General features: G+C 45.0%; 1 protein-coding gene across 3 annotated transcripts in view; it reads right to left on the reverse strand.

The window, feature by feature from the left end:
- Positions 1-19,221: 19,221 nt before the first annotated feature.
- TIAM1 (TIAM Rac1 associated GEF 1) overlaps positions 19,222-27,787 on the reverse strand; it is a 98,912-nt gene continuing 90,346 nt past the window's right edge. For all 3 annotated transcript variants that reach the window (XM_054381845.1, XM_054381830.1, XM_054381837.1), the window contains 6 exons: positions 26,050-26,158; positions 24,541-24,599; positions 23,779-23,881; positions 22,715-22,802; positions 21,665-21,837; positions 19,222-19,706 (listed from right to left, as the gene is read on the reverse strand). In XM_054381845.1, coding sequence (XP_054237820.1) covers positions 19,222-19,706; positions 21,665-21,837; positions 22,715-22,802; positions 23,779-23,881; positions 24,541-24,599; positions 26,050-26,158 — 1,017 coding nt within the window. The remainder of the gene's footprint in view (positions 19,707-21,664; positions 21,838-22,714; positions 22,803-23,778; positions 23,882-24,540; positions 24,600-26,049; positions 26,159-27,787) is intronic.

Here is a 27,787-nt window from a genome sequence, read left to right on the forward strand (position 1 = left end):
CAATGGGATCCTGGGATGTATCAAGAAAGTTGTGTCCAGCAGGTCGAGGGAAGTTCTTCTACCTCTCTACTCTGCCCTGGTGAGACCACACCTGGAATCCTGTGTCCAGTTTTGGGCTCCCCAGTTCAAGAGAGACAGAGACCTGCTGGAGAGAATCCAAGGGAGAGCCACGAGGATGATTAGGGGACTTGAGCATCTCCCTTATGAAGAGAGACTGAGATCCCTGGGGCTGTTTAGTCTGGAGAAGAGAAGACTGAGAGGGGATCTGATCAATGTCTATAAATATCTGAGGGGTGGGTGTCAAGTGGAGGGGCCCAGGCTCTTTTTGGTGGTACACAGTAATAAGACAAGGAACAACGGGTTCAAACTCGAACATAGAAGATTTCACCTCAACATGAGGAGAAACTTCTTTACAGTGAGGGTGAGAGAGCACTGGAACAGGCTGCCCAGGGGGGTTGTGGAGTCTCCTTCTCTGGAGACTTTCAAAACCCACCTGGATGCATTCCTGTGCAGACTACCCTAAGTGATCCTGCTCTGGCAGGGGGGTTGGACCCAATGATCTCTTGAGGTCCCTTCCAACCTCTACCATAGTGTGACACTGTGATACTGTGAAATGCAACTGCTCACAGGCAGGAAGACCGAAGGGGTGACAGCCAGTTCTATTTTAAAGCCATTTAGCACATATGACCAGGGCTTGCCTGTCAACTCCCATATTTTAAAATGGCATCACAGATGAAAGACTACACAGTGCAGTCTCTGTAGGCCACATGTAAGATAAGAATGGGCAGAGCACTTTTGAAATAAAGTTTGGGGTTGGCAAGAGGTGCTGCTCCGTACAAATGCATGATGTCAGGGTAAATGGAAAGGGAAATTGCTAACTGATGAGTGGTGCTGCAGTGCCAAGTTCCTGAACACCCTTTCAACTCTAGTTTTGGTCACAAGCCCCATACATAACTCTTTGGGGTACATGGCAGGCTTAGTGGCTTCCACATGGATAGGGCAGGCACATCAGGACAGTCCAGCAGATAGCCCATCACTGGCCTTCATAGGTGTTTTGATGGCTGAGAAGTAAAGCAGAGCAACGTTGTTTTTTTCTGGATCCTTGCACTGCCCCTTCAGTCAGGATAAAGGAGGAGTTTGCCTTGGTTGATGAAGACTGTGTTAGGGACCAGTTAAGCAATCTGGACATCCATAAACCCATGGGTTCTCATGGGATGTACCTGTGGGTACAGAGGGAGTTGATGGAAGTCATTGTTAAGACATTCTCCATTATCTTTGGTAAGTCATGAGGAACAGGAGAGATGTCTGAAGACTGGAGCAAAAGCAAATGTCACTCCAGTCTTCAAAAAGGGCAAGAAAGAGGACCCAACTATAGACCTGTCAGCCTCACCTCCATCTCTGGAAAGGTGATGGAAGAACTTATCCTCAGCACTATCTCTAGGCATATCATGGATAACAAGGCCATTAGGAGCAGTCAGCATGGTTTTACCAAGGGAAAGTCATGCTTAACCAACCTGATACCCTTTTATGAGGACATAACCAGGGGGACAGATGACAGTAGTGCAGTGGATGTGGTTTGCCTTGATCTCAGAACAGCATTTGACACTGTCTCCCACAGCTAAACTGAGGAAGTGTGGTCTGGATGATCAGGTAGTGAGGTGGATTGTGAACTGGTTGAAGGGAAGAAGTCAGAGTTGTGGTCAATGGGACAGAGTCTAGTTGAAAGCCTGTATCTAATGGAGACCCTCAAGGTTTGGTACTGGGACCAGTACTATTCAGTATATTCATTAACAGCCTGGATGAGAGAACAGAGAGCACTGTCAGCAGGTTTGCTGGTCAGACAAAACTAGGCAGAGTGGCTGACACACCGTAGGGTTGTGCTACCATTCAGTGGAAGCTAGACAGGCTGGAGAGCTGGGCAGGGAGAAATTGTAGAGTCTTGCATCTGGGAAAGAAGAACCCCATGTACCAGTATAGGTTGGGGACTGAGTTGCTGGAGAGCAGTGAAGGGGAAAGGGACCTAGGAGTCCTGGTGGACAGAAGGATGACCATGAGCCAGCGATGTGTCCTTGTGGCCAAAAAGGCAAATGGCATCCTGGAGTGTATCAGAAGTACAGTTAGGTCGAGAGACTTCCAGGCTGGAAGTGAGGAAGAAGTTCTTCACCATGAGAGTGGTGAGAGCCTGGAATGGGTTGTCCAGGGAGGTGGTTGAGGCCCCATCCCTGGAGGTGTTTAAGGCCAGGCTGGATGAGGCTCTGGCCAGCCTGATCTAGTGTGAGGTGTCCCTGCCCATGGCAGGGGGGTTGAAACTAGATGATCCTTGTGGTCCCTTCCAACCCTGACTGATTCTGTGATTCTGAGAGAGATTCTCCTCCCATTCTACTCTGCCCTGGTGAGGCCACATCTGGAGTATTTTGCCCAGGTCCAGGCCTCTCAGTTCAAGAAGGACAAGGAACTACTTGAAAGAGTCCAGTGCAGAGCCACAAAAATTACTAAGGGAGTAGAACATCTTCTTCACAAGGAGAGACTGAGGCAGTTGGGTCTCTTTAGTTTGGAGGAGATTGAGGGGTGACCTCATTCATGTTTATAAATATGTGAAGGGCATTGTCGGGATGATGGAGCCAGGCTCTTCCCAGTGATGCCAAGTGATAGGAGCATAGGAGGTTACTCATGAACATAAGGACAGTGACATAGCACTGGAACAGGCTGCTCAGAGAGGTTGTGGAGTCTCCATCTCTGGAGACACTCAAAACTTGCCTGGACACATTTCTATGTGACCTACTCCAGGCAATCCTGCTCTGCAGAGGGATTGGACTAGATGATCTTTCAAGGTCCCTTCCAACCCCTAACATTCTGTGAGGTCCTACCTGTAGAGAGGTGTTTAGAGCCCATTAGCCTTTGGATGTGGATGGAGGGGCACAACCAAGGCACAAGATGCTGCTGCAACTTTGTTGTGATAGATGGTCTTTTGGGAGCCTACACTTGCATTCAGGAAGGTAGCTATTGCACTCCAAAGACTGGTGACTTCCCTGCACTCACCAATTAGTAGTTGACCACATTGGGATGGGCACATCCACAAAGTGCCTGACACAGATCTCCAGAGCCTTCCTCCGAACCTTTGAACTTTGGTCAAGGTGACAAGAAGGTGCCAATGAAATCACCCAAGCCACCACTTCTCAGAGGTTCCCAAACCCAAATGAGTTGTTCTTACATGGGCCACATGGCACTGATCTCACTGGTCCTACAGCAGGTGTTTGATGGAGCGTGTCCAATTCTCTTACTAATGACAGAGGAGCTGGAATCAGCACTGCCGACACTGCTCTGTGCAGCCCCTGTGAGCCTTTCTGCTGTGATCAGGGCAGCAAGGACTGAGTATTTTTGGCAGCCATGTACCCTGCTTTCCATCCCCACAGTGTGCAAACAGGCCACCCACACCCTGGCTGCCACAGGATGGGAGCATGGCCATGCTGGGTGCAGAGACAGACAGGCCACATGAGGACACAGGTTCTTCTGCAGGGTGGGAAATGCGAGATGACTGAAAAGCACCACATGGCTTATCAGGTTTATCTTTTCACCCTCTTTTTTTGCTCTCCAACAGCATTTGGTCGTGATGTCTTCTGGGCCACCACATTTCTTTGCTTACATGTCTCTATGGGCCTCTCTACCCCTTCCCAAACACCATGGTGTGCCCACAAGCATGGCCTCCACCATCCCCAAGAGACCTCATAAGCCTCATAAGGTGGGGTGGATGAATGGATAAAAACACGCCTTACAAGCAGTTGCACAGAGTATGGCAGGAGGGAAGTTCAGGGGGTTGCTTTCTCCCCATTTCCCAGGATGAAGGTGGGAGACCTGGGGGCTCTGGGTAAGGGAAGATGGATGAACAACTCAGGGGAGCGAGAAAGCCACAGCTACAGGGAAGCAAATATGGTCAAAATGACAAAACCATACTCCACAGGAGGGCAAATATGGCCCCTACATGTTAAGAAAGATGAGTAGGGCTGGTGGGGACACCCAAGACCTTTTGGGACAAGGCAAGACTGTTCTGGAAAGCAGGCAAGAAGGGAAGAGCAGCACCAGCATAACTCAGTGGATTGGCACACCCCAGTGGGGACCAGAAGTAATAAAACCTGGCCACATCATCTAACTGAAGCAGAAGGCATGGTGGTTAACTCATAGTCAAAAAGAGCCAGGGCCTGTTGGTGATGTGGACACCTAAGGACCATTATTGAGGCCCATGGATGCAGCAGAGTCAAGAGGGCATGATCTTGCCTCAGAGGCAGGGCACCTTTTCCATCTCTCCTCCTCTATGATGTAGGAGGCTTACAGCAAACCTGAAGTTCTATTTGACCTTTATATTGCATGAGAAGCACTTCAGAGCTCTGTGTGACCTCTTGGTGTTTCCTGAGCCTCCACATACACCCACAGCAAGTCCTGGAGGTCTCAGCAGCTGCATGACTGAGTCACTGGTTCAGCTGCTCATGTTCCTGTCTGAGGCCAGAGTGCATGAGGTGCACTTCTTGAAGCAGATCCTGTGATGTGAACCAAGGCAGGGTCACTGCAGATAGCTGAGACATTGGCTTGGAAAACACATCCCAGAGCCAGATGGAATGCTAATGCAAATGTGCACTGAGGGCTCTGCTCTGCACCTCTTTCTCACTGCACTGATGGAGTCTATCAGCTTTTAAGTGAAACTAGATTTATATACCAGTCATCAAAAGAGATTTGCTTGTGGAATCCATGTGTAGGGTCTTTTTTCACACATTTTGAAACTCAGAGCGGAAATAAAGTCCAGAGGAAAAATGGAAAGTAAAAGAAAGAGTTTTTTACAACCTTCTCATGTTTATCATTTGAAGACAAGCTTTTCAGAGGTGAACACTTGAATTTTGACTGTGAAATCTATTGTCACACACCACAGCCAGCAGTCACCAATCATTCTCTCAAAACTTTCATAAATGAAAACTGCAAGACTCACCACCCTATTGCACTTAATACCTAGTGCAATGCCACAGCACAGTGATAATAGCTAGCTGGAAATGCTAAACCCCAGTCATACAACATCATGAGCCTCACGGAATTGTGGTACGGTGTGCCATAAGCTGCAGAGCTTTGTGCTCAGCATCCAAAAGCTCACACATCAGCACTGGTGTGATAACAGGACTTTTTCTCCCTTGTTCCTCTTGCATTAGCAACCCAAAGAGCTGTGGTGCCACCAGGAGAACTGATGTGGAACCACCTTCATTAGCAGGAGAGAGCCAGGTTCAAGGGGTGCAGACCTTACTATCCAGTAGGAACATCTATGCCTGTTAATGAGCTATTGCAGGATACAAATACAATCCAGGTCCTGTTTTATCTGAAGGCATAACAAGGTTACCTTAGAACTTCAGAGCTTATCATATCACCATGGACTGAGTCACATTCGTTCAGCAATGCAACTGAGCAATAGCTAGTTCCTAGGTGTCCACTGATGTTCCTCTGCAAGAAGGGAAAGTTAAACCTAGGATCAGGAAGCACAAATGTATTATGAGAAATTAGTCATTTCCATAAGTACCAAATCAGACAGGAATCTCCCTACCACACTGAAGAAGAGGCATATTTGTTGGAAATGCAGTCTTAAGGAAACTGTAACCTATCTCTTTTTGTGTGGTGTTTTTAAAAGAGAAAAGTAAGCTTGTTTTTAATCTACAGTGAGGAAACTTGCACATCCCAGCCTCCAAAGCACTCCCATGCAGGTGAACATCTTCCTGCTTGAACAGGAGATGTTTGTTTGTGTTCTCTGCTGCTCTGGTTTTAACTCAGCCAGCAGCAGAGGCCTGGCAGTCTGCTCACAACAGAGAGGTTTCTCCTTTTTCTCCCCTAGCTCCCTCCCTTCCAGGTGGGCACGGGGGGATAGACCCATCCCCCTGGCCAGTCAGCTTAAACCTATACATTATCCACCCACTATTCTAAACCATCTACACCATGCTCAGCAGCAATTTCCATCATACAGCACACATCATTTACTGCCTATTCTCACCCAAAGTGAGATCACCTTGCAGTACATAACAAACTTCTCCATCCCCCCGCATCACCCACCAGGGACACCCAGGTCTCTAGGCAAAAGCAATCCCTTGGGTGGGTTTGCCTTCACCTGATGCAGGACTAACCCAGGCCTTTTTCCCTAGGATAATCTTCATGTATACCCCAGGAACTCTATCTTCTTCTACAGCAGTTGGCAGTTTGGACTGGGTGGGGCCAGATAGATGAGTAGATCCTCTGGAGTTAACCAGCCAAGTGGCTTGTGCTAGATGTGTATCCCAGTTTTTAAAGGTCCCTCCTCTCATTGCTCTCAGGATGGTTTTTAGTAGGCCATTGTAACTCTTGATCTTTCCAGTAGGTGGTGAGTACAGGGGATGTGAGATGCACACTCAACACCGTGCTTCTTGACCCAAGTGTCTATGAGGATGTTTTGAAAATGTGTTCCATTATCTGACTCAATTCTTTCTGGGGTGCCATGTCACCACAGGACTTGTTTTTCAAGGCCCAGGATGGTGTTCCAAGCAGTGGCATGGGGCACTGAATATGTTTCCAGCCATCTAGTGGTTGCTGCTACCATTGTAAGCACATAGATTTGCCTTGGTGGGTTTGTGGCAGTGTGATGTCATCAATCCGCCAGGCTTCCCTATATTTATATTTCAGCTATCAACCCCCATACCCCACTTGGCCTGTCTGATTATAGCTCATGTTTCACATTCATGGATAACCTGTGCAGTAGTGTCCATGGTTAAGTCCATCACCCAGTCTCAAGCCCATCTCCATGTTGCATCCTTTCCTTGATGGTCTGAGGTACCATGGACCTACTAAGTTTGAAATAATTCACTCACGTTGTCAGCTGAGATCCACCTGAGACACTTTAATCTTAGCAGGGTGATCTACCTGCTGGTTGTTTTGATGTTCTTCAGTGGCTCAACTCCTGGGTACATGGGCACCACCAAGTTCTCTTCCTGAGCAGCAATATCTTGCCACAATTCAGCTTCCCAGATGGGTTTACCTCTGCACTGCCAGTTGTTTCCCTTCCATTGCTGTACCCACCCCCACAAAACATTTGCCACCATCCAGGAGTCTGTATAAAGATAGAGCATTGGCCATTTTTCTCACGCAGCAATAGCTAAAGACAGTTGGATGGCTTTCACCTTTGCAAACTGACTTGATTCACCTTCTCCCTCAGCAGCTTCTGCAACCCATCATGTGGAACTATGCACAGCAGCCTTCCACCTTTGGTGCTTTCCCACAATGCAGCAGGGACCTGTCAGTGAACAGGGCATATCATTTTTCATTATCTGGCAATTTATTGTATGGTGAGGCCTCTTCAGCACATGTCACCTCCATTTCCTCTGATGACATCCCAAAATCTCTGCCTTCTGGCCAGTTTGTGACGACTTCTAAGATTCCCAGGCAGTTAGAGCTCCCATTTCAAGGCCATTGTGTTATCCACTTACTCTACATGGCATCAGTTGCATGATGTTGCACAATGGGGAGAGGAGACTCTTCCTTTGAATATCCAGCCTAGCACTGGCAGTTGGGGTGCCAGGAGGAGTTGTGTTTCAATACCCATCACCTCTGAGGCAACTCGAACTTCTGCCACTCTCCACACCAATATCTATGATCTTCCAACCCCCTGATATTGCTCCAACATATGGAAACAGCTACTTGGGCCATCTACAAAAATGTCAGTCATACCTCACTGCTAGGGGCCTGTCCCTGTATATCCTTGAAATAGGCTCTTCACCTTCCTGGGTAAATGGAGAGAGCTGAGCCCCACAGCTCCAACTTGCCTGTACCATGGTGAGGTAAAGCTTCCCTGACCCAGCCAGTGTTTTCAAAGAATGTTTGCTGTGTGGTTTTTATCCCAGCACCCTCAGTTTTATTTTACTTTTACCAACTTTTACTTTTTAAAGGAAAGGCAGAGGGAAAAAGGGTCATTTTAAAAAGATCACTTAATTACCAGCTGCTCATTTTCTCACACTTTGTGAGGTTTTGAGGGGGCAGAGGAATGGATTTTCTTATCTTTTTAAGCTACTTTTTTTTGCCGTCTTTATCTTCTTTTCCTGAAGTATTCCATTGTGTAATTCAACTAATAGCTTGCTATTGCAGTGACCTCAAAGAAAGCTGACACTCTTCCTCTAGTTGAGTCTTTTAGTTTCTTACTGGAGATCTAAAGGGCTTTTTTTTTTTTTTTTCCTTTTTTTTCATGCTCTATTAGGATCTTGGGGAGAATATTGAGTAAATTCTTCCAAACTGCTTTTCTGCCACAGCTTGCTTCCATATCCTCTGCCATCTCCAACAACAGGGTTTTCCCCAAAACTTTCTAGTATCATGGAGGACTCTTCACCTGCCATTTTTAAGCACAGTGCAGCAGCTGTCAAAGCAAAGTGCAGTGATAGTAGGCTGTTATCTTGACCCACCCAGCCACTCTCCAGCCACAGCATGGCAGGAAGACTCTCAGTACAAATCTGTAAATGGTCTTGGTGAATGGCTGCTGGCTCCCAAACTGCCTTGAAGATCCTACAAAAACAACAGGAGAGGTGGGATGTACACTTTGCAGATTTGCAAGCACAAAACCTGTTTCTCCTTTACACAGTATTTTCCTAACACCTAAAGCACCAACGTAAGCCTCATGATGGTGCTGAGCAGCTGGCCATGTTGGATGCTTTTGCCTGTTAGGAGTTGTTATCCCCATCCCATCCCTCCTTCCTAAATTCCTGACGGGATTCTTTGGGTCCCTTTGGAGAGTAAATACAAAATACCAGACATGACTCAGGGAGAATACACCCACTGATCAGGAGCATCAGTCCCAGCAGTATTAGTGCTTGAACAACTACAAAGATGCTAAACACTCTAATACCCATTGAGATGTTAATTAAAGGGGTTTAATCTCCACTGAGAAGTGAATCTGAATCTATCCCTGGAAATTACTTTCCCTAATGAAATGACACAAAAACTAGGTGGCACCCCACACCCGGCCGATGGCCACCCTGCAGCAGAGCGGGATGCCTTCTGTAAGGCGAGCGAAGGAGGTGGTGTGCGGCCTGCCTCTAATCGATCTCTTGTTTCTTTGCTTGATTAAAGCAGACATGCTCCGGGTTTTCAAGGAGAGGAACAAGCAGGGCGCTAGGGAGAGCGGCGCTGCCGCATTCGCGGAGAAAGGGTGACCCCCGCTGGCCACCGCCCGAAAGGAGCTCATGCCCCGCCGGGCTCCGCACCCGGGGCAGCTCAGCCCAAGCAGAAGCTGTGCAAAGGGGGATAAGGAGGAAGCGGTCCGTGCGGCAAAGCGGAGGCCTCCTCTGCCCTCGCCTCCCGCTTCCCTATAGCCGCCGGGCTCACTGCCTTTCGTGTTTCTGCTCGGTGACCCCATCGTTCCCCGGACGGAGCAGCCTCGCCCCAGGCGGGAGCGGGGGGTGTGCCCAGGGACTTTGGGCAGCCGAGTGAGCCCAGGAGTTTTTCTTTTTCCCTGGGAAAGCACTGCGTGTTACCTTTGCGCCATCCGCCGAAGCTCCTCTCCAGTCCCTGCCCTTCCCTGTGGAGCGTGAGCAGCCTGGCAGCCTGCAAGCAGCCAGTCTGCACTGCCTGGGACTCCAGCTCCACTGGAGCTGATGTAGGAGCGATCTGCCTCTCAGTCACTTACCTCTGACCATCAGATACAGACGAGGTTCCAACTGTAGCACTCACTCCAGAAAGCAGGCCATGGGCTCCTGTGCAGTCACTGTGTGGTGCTGAGGGACCTGGTTCAGTGGTAGTAGCTTAGCAGTAAGGCTGGGATTGTGAGCTCTAGGCAAGTAGCTGGACTTGATAATCTCAAAATTGTCTTCCAATCTCAACAGTTCTATGATTCTGTGACTTGTCAGCCTAGCTTCTCACAAGCTGCCTGTCACAAAACATTTGAAGCACTGTTAGAGATTAAAATTATTTACTTGTAGAACATTAGATTTAATTTTGTAATCACTTAAAATTAGTTTGAATTGAAGCTTGGCTTACTTTGATTATCACTGAGATTTACTGAAGCCTTAGACCACAAGCAGTAAACTTACACTGAACTTACTTATGTGCTGGGAGGTCTTGAGAACCTACATCCTGTGGAGAATGAGGTAGCCCATCCATCAGCAGAAGCTGCGTCCTGTGAAAAATAAGGTAGCCCCATTTTCAGCAGAAGCTGCATCCTCATGATAAGAGAAAGAATGACTGGCTTGGAGACTGAGAAAGAATCCAGTGAAGAACAAAAAGACCCCAGATCCAAATATTACTAGTATGTGAGGGAAGGGGGGCTTGGAATGTAAGGGCACAATTGCCTGGGGATTTTGCTTTTTGAAGTCCCATCTTGAGCTGAAGTAAACTGACTCTGTAGCAGAACCTAGGATCTGAACTCTTCTTTGCAGTTGAGTGCTAAGACTAGGATCCAGCTGCACCTAGACTCCTCTTTGCAATATCTTTTAGAAAGCAAGGGCATGCATTCTGACTTGACAGGAGGATCTTCTTGGACCCTTCTATAACAAGCATGTGAGGCATGGCAGATTATGTAAGCTGAAAAACCACCCTGGAGGACCAAGCAGATCAGTATGGCTTCAGCTGAGTTGGGCAAAGCCTTCAGCAAGCCTGGAGAAACCACAAAGGGCTGGCTCCATGCAGTGGAAGGAGAAACTCCAAGCTCACTGAATTTCCATGTGGAAAAACCAAGGAGTAAAGACTCCCTACTGGACTAACCCAGCAACCGTACAAGGGTGTTTTCACTAGGAATTGAAAGGAACCTGTGACTGTGCAATTAGATTTTAAATGTAGCACCAGAGACTACTCTGTGCTACTGAAAACAACTGTTCCAGAACAGCCTGCATCTGTGCTGTGGAGCTATCCGATTTTCCCCAGCACTATGGCCACAGGCAAAATGTTCCTGTGGCCATGTGCTACCCTGTGAATGAATTAACATGAGGAAGCCTAGAGGGCCTGAGAAACAGGAGAGCAAAGGACTCGTGGGTGCTGATGGACAAGAAGCTGGACATGAGCAGACAGTGTGCACTTGCAGCCCAGAAGGCCAGTTGCATCCTGGGCTGCGTGAAAAGATGTGTTGCCAGCAGATTAAGTGAGGTGGTTCTGCCAGTTTGCTCTGGTGAGACCTCACCTGGAGTACTGCATCCAGGTCTGGAGCCCTCAATGAAGGAAGGACATGGGCCTGAAGGAGCGAGTCCAGAGGAGGACCACGAAAATGATCATGGAGTTGGAGCACCTCTGCTATAAGGACAGGCTGAGGGAGCTGGAGTTGTTCAGCCTGGAGAAGGCTCCAGGGAGACCTAATAATGACCTTTCAGCACCTGAAGGGAGCCTACAAGAAGGAATGCAGAGACACTGTTTACAAAGCCTGTAGTGATAGAACGAGGGTCAGTGTTTTCAAACTAGAGAAAAGCAGATTTAGATTGGATGTTAGGAACAAGTTCTTTACCATGAGGATAGTGGAATACTAGAACAGGTTGCCCAGGGAGGTAGTTGAGGCCTCATTCCTGGAGATATTCAAGGTGAGGCTCAACAGGGCTCTGGGAAACCTGATCAAGTTGAGGATGCAGTGGGTGTTAGAGTAGATGACCTTTGGAGGTCCCTTCCAACCCAAGCCACTCTATGATTCATCTGGTGCAAGATGGTACCTAGAGCCAGTCTTGTAGGTACAGTGAGTGCAAAGTTTTGTTCAGTGCTGCTTTTAAAAACAGAGTTGCATGCTGGCCCTTGGGCATGGTGCTAGGTTTTTCACTTGTAACTCATACTTAATATTCTATTCCTGCCCGTCTGCAGCATTATGAATCTCAGTTCCTGGCTTTGATCCAGTTCCTGAAACATTGATTAATTTCCCCTCTTTTTAAAATATGCTATTTCTAATTATTTCTTATTTCCTCAGGTTACCTATTTAATTTCAAACAAATGAAATTCCCCATCAAAATCTAATTTTTTTCCCCAAGAGCAGATTCCTTGGCTGTTGTAACCATGCGTGATGCGTACGGGCCACCAGCTAATTGCATAGATGTGGCGTAGGCACCTGGCACACCTCTCTAGCACTGTCTGCTGGAGGCTGTCCTAGCACTCAAAACCACCATTGGTATTCACATCTCCAAACTACACAAGGAACTGCAGGAGGAAGTTTCCCTCTGTCTTCCTGCCACACAGAGATGGCTGGCTCACAGCAGCACAGAGAGAGCTTTCAAGCCAAAGCAGTGGGAAGGGTTTCAGATTTGGTGCGCTGAAGTGCACAGCAGGCTGGCATGCGTGAGCCATGATTGTCACCACTTGTGTGCATGCTCTTCTCAATATGTACTGCTTTCTGCTTGGTGCCCTGTCTGTCTTCATTTTGCTACTTCAGAATTCCTCAAAGTTTTTGGATTAGTCTGGTAGTACTATGAGCTGAAAATAATCCTGCCTTAACTAGCAAAATTTAACTTGCTGCAAGAGCTTCCACTGCTGCAGGAGCTGCTGCACATACCATACCCCATTTCCATGACATTTCATTTCTGTGCTTTTTATTGCCATCCTCTAGAGAAACATGGGGCTCTGCAAAATTTAATCACTCTAGTAATCCCTGTCAGGCTTGCTGGCTACATTCGAGAAGTTTAATTTCTGCTTCCTTTTCTTGGTGTATGTTCATAATTTTTATTATCTCTTGGGGATGAGAAAAAAGTCCTGTGGCATCAGTGAGCTGGATTAATGGCTCTTTGAGTACCTGAAAGTACTCAGAGTCTGGAAAAAAAACATCTGGTTATGAGGAATGTGACAGAGGTTTCTAAAGGTATGGATGTGTGGAGAAAGTAAGTTGAGATTGACTGTTCATAGTTTCTTCCAATGTAAAAAAATTAGCAGGTGCCAAATGAAACTAATGGGATCAAAATTCAGAATGAGCCAAAAAAGGTGGCACGTCCCTGTCTGGCTACCCAACCTCTGAGACTCCTTGTTTAAGAATGTCTGGATGCAAAAAGCTTACCTGGATTCAAGGGCACATTGGACAGCCTCCTGGAGCAGAAGTCACGGAAAAGCTACTAAACTCACAGTGTGAGATTCAGAGACCTCTAATGACAGCTGAGCTGCCCCAGTATTACCTACCATACTCCAGCTGCCCCTCCAGAACAGCGTAGCTCACCAGAAACACCTCTGTACTCTTGCACCCCTACACAGGTAGATGTCTTGGACCTCTTAGAGCACCTCTGAAGTGTTACTACTGACTACATCTGGGCAGCTGAACTGATCTTGGGATCTTCTGAAGTGCCTTAAGATATTACACCATGAAACAGAAGGTGCTTGTGTTTAGGAGCTGGGAGCATAGAAGTCCAAGTATCACAAATGTTTGAACTATTCTTCTTTCTTAGACATATGTCTGTGGGTGCTGTTTGAGGCAGAGCACTGAGCATGGCTGTAAGGGAGCCCTGAGAGATACCTTAATCTCCACTGCCCCTTGCAGTCAACCTTTCCCAAGAGATCCCTTCTTCAGAATAGCCTCATTTTGAGTAGAATGCTGACATCGAACACCTGCTGAGCTCTGAGAGAAGAGGGAGTAGTATCTTTGATGTGCCAAGATAGTGACTTAAGGGGAGAGTTTCTCATTTCAAGTATTTTGCTTCAGCTGGGAGAAGACAGAGTTTGGATAAAAGTCCAGTGGTATTTTTACAGCATAGATTAGTGCCAATCAGGCACTTTGGCCATTTACTGTGTTTAGTAGACCTGGGGCAGGAAATTATCTACATCTGCACCGAACACTTCTCTTGGGAATAAGAGGATCAGGTGAAGGTGACTTATGGCCTCTTCAGTTGTCCTACTACCCCAGGGAATCTGTGCTCCTGCAATTTCCTTTGGAAGATCGTCACCAAGCTTTATTTCCTGAGAGTTTTTCTCTGTGGTTCCATTGCAATATTTTCATCTTTTGATAAAAAAATCAGGATAAATGTTACAGTTTGTTCCTGACTGGGGAGAAAAACAAACAAACAAAAAAACCAAAAAAACAACAAACCAAAAAAAAACCACCAAAACCCCCAAATAACAAACCAAACTGAAACTTATCCTTTGAGGCCAGGAATGGAGGGGTACAGAGGAGGAGTCACAGCACCACAGGATAATGCAGGTGTGAAGGCCCCTCAGTAAGCCTCCGGTCCAACCTCCTGCCCTAAGCAAGGCCAGTTCCAGGATCAGACCAGGCTGCTCAGGACTTTCTCCACATGGTTCCTGGAATGGGATGGTGTCTCAACAAGCTGTTCTTGCAGGCACACGAAGGTGTATTCCACTGAGGATGTGTGCAGTCAACCTTGCCTGTAACATCAGTGCATAGAGGGGAACAGCTACATAAATCATGGCTTTATTTGGAAGATCACAGGGAAAGTACTTAGAATCATAGAATGCATAGGGTTGGAAGGGACCCTCGCAGGGTCCAGCTCCTCTGGAGTAAGCAGGGACGTCTTTAACTACATCAGGGTGCTCAGGGCCCCATCAAGTTTGACCTTGAATGTCTCCAGTGATGGGGCCTCCACCACATCTCTGGGCAATCTGTTCCAGTATTTCACTACCCTCATTGTGAAGAGCTTCCTCCTAATGTCCAACTAAATCTACCCTGCTCCAGTTTAAAACCATTGCCCCTCATCTTATCACTACATACCCATCTAAACAGGCCCTCCCCAGCCTTCCTGCAGGTCCCCTTTGGATATTGAAATCTTGCTTTAAGGTCTCCCTGGAGCCTTCTTCTCCCAGCTGAACAACCCCAATTCTCATTGGTTCTCTTATTCCCTGACTCATCATCATCCCTCCTCTTATTATATTGATTGTAAACACAGAATTGAAAGGAGAAAGCAAACTGGATAGCACAGCTGCACATAATGGGCAAACAAACCCCCACTGCCCAGGCAGTCTGTGTGATTTTTCTGATCACTTTATTACCCTCCCACAAGAAAGGATTCCTTACTACGGCTAATTACTTCTTCACATTAACAAAAAGGCAACACTGTCCAGACTGAACATGGCTGAACATCCTTCTGTAAGCCTTTCAGCAGTACCACAGGCTCACTGCATGACCTTGGTGTGTACCCTTCCACCTGGCTTCATTTGTCAAGCTTAAAATGGGAACAATTTGCCCAGGCCCTGAGGCTGTTATAAGATTTCACTGTTGCAGAAATCTACTCAAGCTCATGCCCATGTACAACACAGAGGCACTATATGGTATTAACAGGATGTGGCTGAAGGAAAGAAGAAACAGAGGAAGTGATTTTTCAAAGGCTTTCTTTCCCCTCACTTGCCCCCTGAATAAGGCAGAGCCACAGCAAGTTTCCAAAATGCTGGACTGGATTCGTTCAGTAACGCTGACACGCTGATGGTCTTCAATCAACACACATGACAGGTCTTGTGACTGGAAGGATTTTTAAAAGCCCAGTGTTCAGCAGCAGTGCCTCAGCAACTGTTGAGAATAAAATTAACAGGAAAGCAAGTTGCTGAAGACACCAGGAGTGGGAACATGAGCTGTGGGAAGCACTGTTTGCTGTCTCCACGATTATCTGGCCACATTCAAAATAGCTGCACAGAGGGAGTGGGGTCACATTCTTGACTTGTTATTTGCAGAGACAATTGCCTCCGAAACAAAGCATTTCCTGTGTTGTCCTGAAGCTGGTGCAAGCAAAGCAGGTCTGCTAGAGAAAACACAAACACAACAACTTACTTGTAAAACAAGAGTTAAGAAAAACACTTTACAAGCCTCAGTGCTACAGGGTGCCTGTACTCTCCCTGCAGGAGACAGCTGCTGTTCTACTGCAGGCAATACCAAGGGGGCTGTTTAAGGCTCTTCTCACAGCTTTGGCAATAACACCTTGTTTTCCAATAATTCCCTCATGTCCACCAGCTCACCTTTTAGGGACAATATGCCAAAATCCATATATAGAATCCAACTGCCTCTGCATCACTAGTCCCAGCATCACTAGTCCTAGTTCCACTAAACAAAGTGGTAGAGTCTCAATGTGCTGGCCAGGAAAGCTCCTGCTTGGGCTGCAAAACACCATCCCATACCCCTTACACTCAGACTAAAATTCAACACCCCAAAGGAAGGGGTTTTGGAATAATAACCAGCCATGGCAAGACTGGAGAGCTCTTCCAATGTTGGCATTCTTCTGGTATTTGCTATTTTTTTCCTCTCTCTTTTTAAAATACACACTTAAGGGTCCATGTGACCAGCACAGAAAAACAGGCATTCCTAATTATGGATGTAGTAAGGATAATTGCAACTCTCACTTCTGCAAAATACAAGCTGAGCCCTACCCTGAGGGCTCTTTCCTAAGCTACAGCAACTGCTAGGTCAGAATAAAAGAACTACCCCATAGCATTACACTTTCAAGCTGTCACACCTTCTGTGTAAGGCTTGATATGTGAAAAATGAACTACATAATATCATTTTTTAATGCAAGGCATTAAATGATGTTATTGTAGTAGGACAAGCTCTTTAAGCAGCTTCATACAGTGTGCAAACTGAAATCAGTTGCCTGAATCATTGCAGTAGCTAGTGAAAACTAAACTGTCGAGAAGACAAACACATTCACCCATCTAAAGAAAGACTCTGGCATTTAAACTAGAAGTTTTAACTTGTCCTGATTTGTTCTCTGCTAAGCACACAAGCAAGTACTAACATGCTCTGTACTCATGTTTCAGTAGAGGTTGATGCAATTTCAGGAATCTGGGGAACATGTTGCTGGTTGCAGGCTTGACTGTGCCATGTTGAAGTTAGTTGCCCCACCAAGGGAAAGCTTCAGTTTGTGCCACAGTGCATGCCAAACAGGCACACTGGGCAAATACTTACATGTAGTGTTTGATCTCCTGTCTGTCTTGTTTTTCATTCTGTAACAGGCAAGGCTCCAGGCTTAGACCTAAAACTGAGGTTTCAACAGGAGAGAGGGGAAGCCAACAATCTTGCCCTAGCCTTTCGTGTGGGACAGGCTGAAGCTCAGCCTGTGCTGACCAAGGGAGATGTTATTTACCTGAGAGCTCAGACCTCATACCTCACCAAAAAGCAAAGCCAAGATGACTGAACCCATTCTAAAGGGGTATCTGCACATGATACAGGGCATACACTGCTAAAGGGTGGAAACCTTGCTAAAAAGGAGTCTGCCTACAGGTTATTAAAGCTAGGAGAGTGATTCCACAGCTTCATCTACTGCAGTACTTGCTTCCTTGCTTACCTCTACTGATTGAGGTACCTCTGTTGGAGCATGCACATACCCACACTACTCTCTTGCTTTTTTTTTTTTTTTTTCAGTATTTTATTTCTGACAGGCATTTACAACGTTCCATTCATAGAACTAAAAACATAAAAATAGACCTTCTTTCAGCTTATAAAAGAAATATATAAGAACCTTTGACATAGACATGTCATGACATTATGTACAAGAACAACGGTACCTTCCCAGTACCAGCCTTCCAGTATTTCAGCGCTGACTGTATTCCGCTGGGTACAGCATAGGACAGCTAAAACCTCCACTTCTCTAATACGCTGGGACACAACTGACAAGTAGATGATATAAAACAATGATGTGATAATACAAAGGGTATAGAAACCTTTCTAAAGCTTTTACGAAAAGAAATCAGAAGATAGCAAAAGGTTAATAGAGAAAGCTTTCATAAGATCAAGTATAGTGCACCAGAAACCAGAAAGGGGTGGGGGGCAAGGGGAGAATGTTAGCTGGGACACAAAGACAGTGATGTATTTTGGGGGAGTGGGGGGAATAATTTTTGTTATGTTTTAAAATATAGTCAGAGTGGATTTTATAAAATATAACCCTACAGCTATTACAAAATTTCAGGTTTTCAAAGTACCTACTAATGTGTCAAACATCAATAGATACCAGCAAACAAACCGGGGGGGTGAAAAGGAACATTTAATATTATTTTTCTTTTTTTCTTACAGGTGAAATTGAAATGGGAAAAGCTATATAAATTAAAAAAAAAAAAGTGCTGTGTTTTGTTTTTGGAAGTCTACTTTAAAACAACAAAATTTTAGTCATATTTTACCCTGTTTTAGGCTTTTAAATAAAAGATTTTAAATGTTAAAGAGGTTTGCTTGTGTAGAACTTGTTCATACTCTATTGCAGTGGAAAAGCTTTTATAAAGGAATTAAAATACACTAGTTTCACCCACAGTAGGAGAGTGGATGAGGTCAGTTTTTTGGCCATGACTTCCCTGTCCCCTAAGCCCAAACTTTGCCAGACAGAGTGGACCAAAGGGATCCTCTGATGTTGCTACACTGGCTCCAGTGAGGTTACACCATGAATTGGTTTGGTCCACTCCAATTCAGTCATGTAATTTTATTTTATTCTTTTTATTACCTAACTAAACTCCAGTCTCAAACATATACAATAATCCTTTTCCTGAAGAAAGTTATACCTAAATAAGAGTTTCCAGTTCATATTTTAATATAAAACCACCATTCCTAACCCTCTGCAAAAAGCTAGCCTCGTATCCTAGACGTGGAGCTATGCCAATGCTGTAAAATTCTTATCCCTTTGTGCCCCTGCATCTCAGGTAAAATACAAAAAAATATTTCTTCAAGTGTTAAATTTGGATCTCTTTTATGAGAGTTTGGCATCTTTATAATATTATGTAAAACTAGATCTTCCAACATTGACATTAAATTAGACCAGCCACAGACCAAAAGGACTTAACACAACAAAAATCCCAAACCTTTCCTCAAGCATTCCTAAAATACATGTATATTCTCTTACATTTAAAGAGAGAAAAGTACTAAGAGTACTGCAACTGTACACGTTAAAAAGGCAGTTTCCTCATTAAGGAGATGAACCTACAACTGATGTTTTACGGCTATAAAACCCTCTGTTCGTTGTGCTATTGTTTAAGCTAGTTTGCTGCACGTAGGTTAAGACATCCAGAGTAATTTGTTTTCCAGTGATGATATTTTCCCCATACTTAATTTCAGCCCCTGATTATTTTAGAATAAATAAAATAGTGTGAAAGCCCTTGGTAACATAAGACAGGACCTTAAGCTTATTCTGTTCCAGGTTTTGAGCGTTTTACAGTTGCCTAAAGTGTGGCCGCATGGCTTTGGACCAATTCAGCTGCCGAAATGGTGTGTGCAAGTGTGCAATCTATCTGGATCAGCTCTCCGCAGTCTGCGGGGCCAGGAGGGAGGGATGGAAGGTGGGACGGGGAGACCTACGCATCCAGGTGGGGAAGGGGACCAGTTTAGAGCTCTGTGTTCAGTTTCCTGCTGGGGACAAAGTCTTCCCGTCTAACCCAGATGACCTCCTCGCCGTGGCCCTCCACGTCACCGTTGATGCCAGAGAAGGCTGCCTGCTTCTTCAGCTGGGTCATCCTGGAGGCATGCGTGTCCATGGCTGGGCGTGGGCAGTCTCCTCGGCATGGCTGGCTGCTTGTGATGGAGGCTGCCTGCAGTCGCTCCTGGAGATCTTGGTCAGCCATGGCACCTCTCATGGCCTCGCAGTACTCATCGTCATCACTGAGGATGTCCGTTTCCTTGATGTCCTCCTGCTCCTCGTACTGAGCAAGGTCAAACTGTTCCTCTACCCAGCGGTCAGTGTCCCCACTGTGTGTGGGCTGCTGGGGCTCTTTTTCAGGGCTGCTTGTGTAGACGGCATCTGAGTCAATGGTAAACCTGTTTCGGGCCAGCCGCCGCCTCCTCCTCCCAAGAGACTTGCTTGGGGCTGACACTGCACACACACAAAGATAAAATCCCACAGGCTTTTTACACACGGTACAGCTCTCTTTTAAAAGTTAAGTCTTCCAGAGGCCCTTTATTTAGCACTGCTAGGCACAAAGCAGACAGACTCCCACAAATGACCTGGTCATTCCGCATCCTCCCTGCTGGCAAGTCACACTTCACTCAGCTCCTCAGCACAGGTCTCTCTCCAGCTGAAAAAGGACTTTCTGCTACTAAGATCCGCAGTTGGAATAATGGCCCACAATTACTGTTCCTCCTAAGCGGTAGGCAGCCAGCCAGCCAGCACAAAGTGCATCTGTTCAGCTCAGCTTCTCACAGGCAGTGACCTGCTGTCAGCACACCATGAAAACCAGCTAGCCTTACACCTCAGCATGGGAAATTGCTCTGTCTCAGGGAAGAGCAAAACTACAGATTTCCTTGGTGCTGTAGATGTTGCAATCGTTGTGTTATTTACGGGGAAGTAAGTTCCCTATCTAGGTTTTGCTATTCCTTTCCCCGCTCCCACGGTACTGGAGGCAAAAAGAAAATCCCCAAACCAGACAAACTTTCAGAAGTTCCTTACTCATCATCAGCTGGTCTACTAGCTTTTGCAACTGGCCCAATTAGCAAATTCACATCTTCTCTGTTGGAGCATCTTCATAAGAGGCTCGTGAGGCAAAGCATGGGACGAATCCTGCAGCTGAAGGATCTGCAGGCATTCCAGCGCTTTACGTGCACACACGTAGGTCCGTGGCAAGCAGGTGAACTCCGAGGTTACACTTTGTCCCCCTCTACTAAACAGGACCTTAGCACTTGCAGTATGATTTTATTAAACTCGGCCTTGGGGGCGGGGTTACATTTTAATATCCCTGAGCCTCAAAACATGCATTAGGTAAAACAGCTCAGCAGTTGCAAATTTTAACAGTAGTGAGAGGTCTGGACTCTAAGAGGAGATTTTCATCCCTGCAGAATTCACCATGCAAATGCACCAGCGAGCCAAACTGAAAGGTTTGGCACCTACAGCAGGTTAGCCCCACAGGCTGACTGAAGCAGCCTTATGGTAAGAGAGTTTTGTTTTGTCCCTCCTTTGACTCTTTTCCTTATGGTTTTACGTGTCTCTGAGACAGATGGCTAGCAACACCCTGAGTGAGAAGCCATGCTGCAAATGTTACTGGTCTGGCCTGCCCAGTACAGAAGAGGAACAGAAAGCCTGGTTGTCTACATTGCTGGATCTAATGAGCAGAAACAAAACAAAACAAAAACAAAGAAACAGACCAGAACAAAACACGCAGCAATGCTGTGTACTTTAAAGTTGGAAGCAAATGGTTCTTTGCTCCATCATCTACTGGTCTGAAAATGAAAATCTGTTCTTCCCTGAACATGTTCTCATTGCTTTTTTGCCTAAAGCCAACTGAAAATAAAACCCATGGTTTAGGACAGGCCATTAGAAAAATAACAGTATCAAGCACACGCCTCTCATAATGTGAGAAGTAGAAGTAGTGTCCATTAACAACAGAGCTAAAAAGGCTAAAAAGGAGGACATACAAAGCTATCTCTTCAACCTAAGCCACTTGCCTGGGGGAGCTGATTTTTCTTGTGCATTTTAGTTTTAAAAGTGCTAGGGTTAGCTCAGAATTCTGTACAGGCTTTTAAGAAATATGCAGCAGGCTTCTGCTTTGTTCAGCTGAAACCCATTTCCAGGTAAAAGTGCACAGCCAATCGGTATTGATGGGAATCCCATTTCTTCCTTTCATGCCAGAAGGACCACTCTGAAGCTGAGCCTTGAGTGCAAAGCAAGGTAAATAGAGGCAATTTAAGGCTCTCAAGGAAGTGAAGCATGGAAAACCAGCAGTTTTTACACACACAGGAGAGAATGCTAATCCTAATACACAAGTAACAGACACCACCACATGTCCTAAAATGGTGCTGGGGTTACTGGGATCTTGAAAGTCTGTAGCCCTACAGTACCTGCCCTGTTCATGGCTGGCCTTGCACCTTTTAGAGCACACAATCTTTTTCCACCAAAAGGAACATATTGCTGGGATGAGGGCAAACTTTCGGTTTTAAGAAGCTGTCTTCTGTGTTTATCCCGCAGAATTGAGTGCACTGCCTTCAGAAAGTCCTTCCTGTGTTCTGGTGAACTGAAAAATAGACAAGAATACAAAAGCTGGTGTCATCTCCTGGGAACTAGTAAAAGCTCACTACAAATGAGATAAACTACAGAACTGGCCATTATTTAAGTCAGTGCAAACCAACTGGCATGCATTTCCCCCCAGAGAAGACTCAATTTAATGCAGTATTTTCAAAGCAAAGCTAAATCTAGAGTTATTGCAATGGACATCCAAGGAAACAAATACATGGTTCATTAACGACACATTTAGCCATGCACCCCTCTTGAGGCTTCCTTTTCTTCCATTACCAACAATGCACTTCACTTTGTCTGACACACATTAAGCTGACCTATTGTGCCTAATTAAAATCTCAGTTTATCTCCTATAAACACACACCAAGCGTAAGTCCTGCAACTCTACTACCTCATAGTAGTAACTGGCTTAATATGAGCTTTGTTGGACCCTGATGAAATTGTGTATTAAACTTTCATTTGAACTCTAAAACATGTCAGGGCAACCATCACAATGAAGGAAAGGGCAATGACCTAACAAGGGCAACTTAAGGAAAGGGCAATGACCTAACAGCAGAAGTTGGGACTTGGTGTCATGAAAAGTACCAGCTGAACATGGCATGTTAGCAGCTATCTGGCATAAAGATTCAATGCTGGAATTTAACTGGATGTAATTTGTGAAAGAAAAATTGTAATTCCCATCAAGGTGCAAGGCAGATCAAATATATGCCTTTATTTTAATCCATTTTACTTCTGAAAGGCAGAATTTTGTAAGGCTTTAACACCCTTTCCCCACTTTCCCTACTGGCTTGTTCGCAGACTGCCCTAAGGCAAAGACAAAGGCAGGCTGGGACCCAGGGATGCAGCTGCCATTGAAAATACAGAAATACACTTACCTACAGCAAAGGTGAAAAGTTCTTTCTGGCCTGCCTTCAGACTCAGATTTAACATGGACAATCTCACATACAGAATTGGTCTCTGCATCTAAAGTGAAAAACAAGCAGAACTTCATGTAACAGTTTCTCATATTTGACCTCAATTAGAGAATCATAGAATAGTTTTGGTTGGAAGAGACCTTTAAGATCATCAAGTTCAACCATTAATCCAGCGCTACCAAATTCACCAATAAACCACATCCCTAAGTACCACATCTACACATCTTTTGAATACCTCCAGGGATGGTGATTCCACCACTTCTGTGGGCAGCCTGCTTCAGTGCTTGACACCACTTTCGGTGAAGAAATTTCTCCTAATGTCCAACCTAAACCTCCGCTGGTGCAACCTGAATCCATTTCCTCTTGTCCTACCACTTGCTACTTGGAAGAAGAGACTGACAGCCATCTCGCTACAACCTCCACTCAGGCAGTTGTAGAGTATTTATTCTGTAATCCTGAAGAAATAGTTTAAGACCATCCAGGACAACAGATAATACACTGGAAATAGTATTACATCATTGCTGAAAGGCAGCAGTGGGCAAGTAACTAATGAAACAAACTCTTAAACTTGCCAAAATCTCATAGTGTTTTATATGCACTCACTTGGTCCCATGAAAATATGAAAAAAACCCCACAAAAAGCCCTCAGTTTTTCAGGTGTCCCATAGAGCATTATTAACATTTTACAGCTACCTCCTATGTTCTTTCCACTTATGCATTAGAAAAGGAATAAATTGTTTAACATTTTGAATTTTTTAATGATATAAGATATTAAGTTCTCAAGCAACAACTTTTCTTTGTTCTTCCAGAACTAAACCTGGCTTCAGAAAAGTACTGACAAGCTGGAGACAACTGGACATTCTGTCCCTTGGTCTCTCTTCAGGGCTATTATGGACGTTGAGGTTGTGGGTGGGACCCCAAAAGTACATACACACATACTAAGGACAAATACTGTTCAGTGAATTCCCCACACTCCCCCGACCAACCATTAAGAACTCTGCCAAATTCATGCAGCAGGAACATTACCTGCACTTGCCAGCGCTCGAACCTGTAGTGCTTCTAAAGGTATCATGTGGCGAAAGCGGAACGGATCCCAGTCTTCATAAATTGAAGCTCTATGTGATCCTCCCTGGAAGAATGTCAAAATACTGTTAGGAAATAAGACACCTTGGAAGACAAAAGTTTCCTGTGCTTTGCACTGAGAATGTCCAGCTAGAGACTTGCTGCAGTTCTTACTTTCTCACTACATCTTAGTAACCAGTGTCACTGAAGTGCTTTATCTATGAAGATCTTGCTAAAACCTAGACAAAAATAACCATCAGGCAAATCAATTCTTATCAATGCCTTCAAAAGCCATTTGAGACTAATGCTGCATTCTCTTCTCCAAGTGTACACACACTTAGCTACATGCATTAGTTTTGCTTTAGTCACTCTGAAGTTATGTTGTGGTCAGTTGACTTCAACATTTCAAATCACACTTTGGTTTATGCCATACATGGGAAAAGTTTTCTTTAACACTATAAACAGTGTAGCAAGGCATGTGTGACAGGTAACATGAATGACTAGTCCAGCAGAGAGCAAAGGGTAAATTAAATGAATGCTCATGGTCCACAGCACCCAGGCTGAACAGCAAGACACTCTGCACTGCCCAAAACCTCAGCTGTGTGGCAGAGAACAAGGACCACATACGCAAAAGCACACTCTAGCACCACAGCTTTATGGAGAGCAAACCTGGATCATAGCACCACAGATGCAAATAGCATCACTGAAAGAGTCCATGCAACTTACAAGTTTTTTCTTCTGTTTGGAACCGTCTTTGTATACAAGGACCACAGCAGTTTTGAACACTACAGAAGAAAGTTAGAAACAAAAGCCATGTAGTCAGTAAGGTTGGGAATGGGTCTCCTATGCCCAAGCACACAGACTGTTAAATTCCTCTGACAGCCCTCACCTGAGTCAGGGAGGGAGGGTAGGAATAAATCTACCAGCCCTCTTGCATATTCTTCCCCCAAAACCCAAGCTCAACAATTTTTATCATACAAAAACAGGTTACTTCAAAGTCACTTGGAACTTGAGAGTTTAAGTTACCAGTTATCACACCAACTATTCAAACAGCAACAGTCCTATGTAAAAAAAAATAAAAAAACTTCAGTCCCCTTGGCTAATTTCACCTCAGACAAATGAGCAGCATCCAGTTACATGTGGCCAGGCTGCAGATGAGAGTGTGCTTGGACAGAATGTCCACCCCTTCCAGGTGGGACAGTGTCTATATTGAATGAAAATGTTAGCACCACTGGCAAGTAAAGGTGTCATCTGATTACTCTTTTGCCACATAATACCCACGTGGAGATGGAATTTGTCTTTCAAGACCACTTTCCCTTGTGACCTCTTTCTTTGAGCCTCAAATGGACTTTTTGTTTTCAGAATGAATTGCACAGACACTTAATTTTGGACATTTTATGAAAGCAATTCAAAGATTTTTGGTGTAAATAAGAGTTGATGCATATTCCTAGCAGCTTTCATGTGGCCATGAATCTTCAGGGTATGAGCAGGTGCCTTTCCACCTTACAGAAAAACAGTCTATTTTTATATGCTCTTGCAGAGCATATAAATGAAAGAGTTTTCATTCATTATCTGTTTGGTGTAAAACACAAAACCAAAAATAAAAATCACTGGCTTCTTAACCAGTATCACTTTCTGGAAACAGCACAGGAAAAGCCTGTTGTGTGAACAGAAATTCAAAATGTAGGAACAACTAAAGAGAACTGAGTACATTCTTCATTACTTGATAATAATTCTGAAAGTAAAAGAGATGTGATTTAGTGATCAGGTACCTTTCCAAAGGACCACACTTCAGTGCAGTGGAAAGATCTTCAGGTCTATGCCAACAGCAGTTAAGATTTTGAGTTTGGCCACCCAAGACAGTCTCCTCAGCAGGAGACAGACCACTCCAAAGCAATGTACTGGGAGTCTTGCCTTAGCTTTGAAGCACTTTTTAAAAGCTTAGATGTAGAAGTTACTTTTGACAAAAGGCACAGAGAAATAAGGGAAAGCTTCTGCAAGCCCCCAACCCCTTCTAGAGGATGTGAAGTATAGTTGACATAGATCAGACAACTGAAATGAGACAAGTAGTTTTCTATGCACTCTCAATTCACAGCTTTGGATATGGCTTTATCAAACGTTTGCACTATTATGGCAGCCATTTCCAAATTCTTCACCAGAATATGACCATTGCAGCTGAGACAAGTATAGCCAACCTTGCAGAAGGCTTCCAAAATAAAATTACTAGGTACAAACCAAATGCTGCCAGCTCAGGTTCCTTCTTCCATTTCCCCAGTGAAGCAGGAGGATTCAGCCATATCACTGTATTATGCAAAAGCAAGTCCCCCATCGATAGGTCTGCAACCTGACAACACAAAGACAATGTGTAATCAGTTTGAGAAAGATTATTACTTCAATATTCAGTTCAAGAAAACTTGCTGAAGGTTATTCCTAAACAAACATAAAATGCCCCACAAAGTAAACTTTTGGAATATTTCAGATTACTGCAAGCATGTACGAACAGATTGTGACAGCAATAGATGTGGTTAAATTATTAATTGGTGAGCATAAATTCCAAGTCAAACTCAGAGTCCAGCTATTGTAACTTGATGGGAAGTCAGGGCAAAATACAGATATTTTTTTTGCCTTATTTTTCCTCTTGGGTCCATCTTTCTCCCTACCATTTTTTTCCATTTTCTCTGAACATTTAAGCATAGCCCCCATCAGACTCACAGTCTGGGGAAAAGCTCAGAGACTGCATCATGACAAGCAGTCAAAGCACTTCCTCCCCATGGCTGCTATAGCTCTTGATTTCACCCAAAGGCTGATCTGTGGAAACCACAATTCTGAAAATGGACTAATAAAAGGAGTTATTAACAACTGTTGGGAGATGTAAGACTGGATCTTTGACTTGTGGTCTTCCAGAGTGACAAATCCAAGGTCTATCCCCAGCCTAGGGGCCATGTTATCCCATTACTCCACCCTCCTCTCTGTGAAGCCTGACTTTTGCCAAAGGACACCATGGATACTATCAGAACAACAACCTGAAGTCTCTCTGAGAACAAAAGCAGCTCTAAGATATGTGTTTGCTATCTCCTCTCCCGGATTAACACCCAACCACTATTGCTCTTCCAGCAGATATCCTCCCATGCTCTCTCAAGCCACTGCTGTTTGTCGGAACCAATCCTGCTCTCTAGTCATCATTTGATCCTCCCTCTGCATTGCTGCTATGCAGCTCTCACCCAAAGCTTCCCCAACACTGCTCTGTTCCAGCCTTCCTTTGCCTTATAGCCGAAGGCCTCTTCTGTTCTTCATCCTGGCTGCTGGCAAAACTCCATTAGCAGGGTCAACCTTCACTGACACCACTGCTTCCATTAGCCCTTTAGTGTTTACTTATCTTGAGTCCCTCTTGACCTTTACTCCATTCCTCCCCACAGCTTACTCTTTCCCTCACATTAAGTCACTGCAAACCTCAGGCTCAACAAGGCTCTGAGCAACCTGATCTAGTGGAGGATGTCCCTGCTCACTGTGGGGGGGTTGGACTAGACCTTTGGAGGTCCAACCCTAACCATTCTATGATTCTATAAAAACCTTACATTTTATTGGTAAATGGAGAGTCCAGGTCTCAGTCTGAAACTTCAAGATACCTTCCACAGGTTTCTGACATGGTCAGCTAGGACTGAACCACACTGGATCATCACATGTTTACATATGCACCATATGAGGTACCTAGACCAAAGCCCAAGGGTGTCCTACATTATCAAGCCCACTACCACACTTTCTAAAAGAGAAAGTGCTGTTTCTCACACAGTGCAGCTCATATTTTGATCTTTTAAAAGTGATTAAAGAGCACCAAATCTTGTATCAGCCTGCTAGTCCACTCAGACTAGCGGGCCAAGATTATTTATATGGACATCAAAACAGTGAAGTGCAGGTTGGGATGTGATTTTGACCCAAGCACAACAGTGAAGGTGAATTAACCCACCTCTTCTTT

The sequence above is a fragment of the Indicator indicator genome, chromosome 1 (genome assembly GCF_027791375.1).
Source record: "Indicator indicator isolate 239-I01 chromosome 1, UM_Iind_1.1, whole genome shotgun sequence".
NCBI classification, from domain to species: Eukaryota; Metazoa; Chordata; class Aves; order Piciformes; family Indicatoridae; genus Indicator; species Indicator indicator.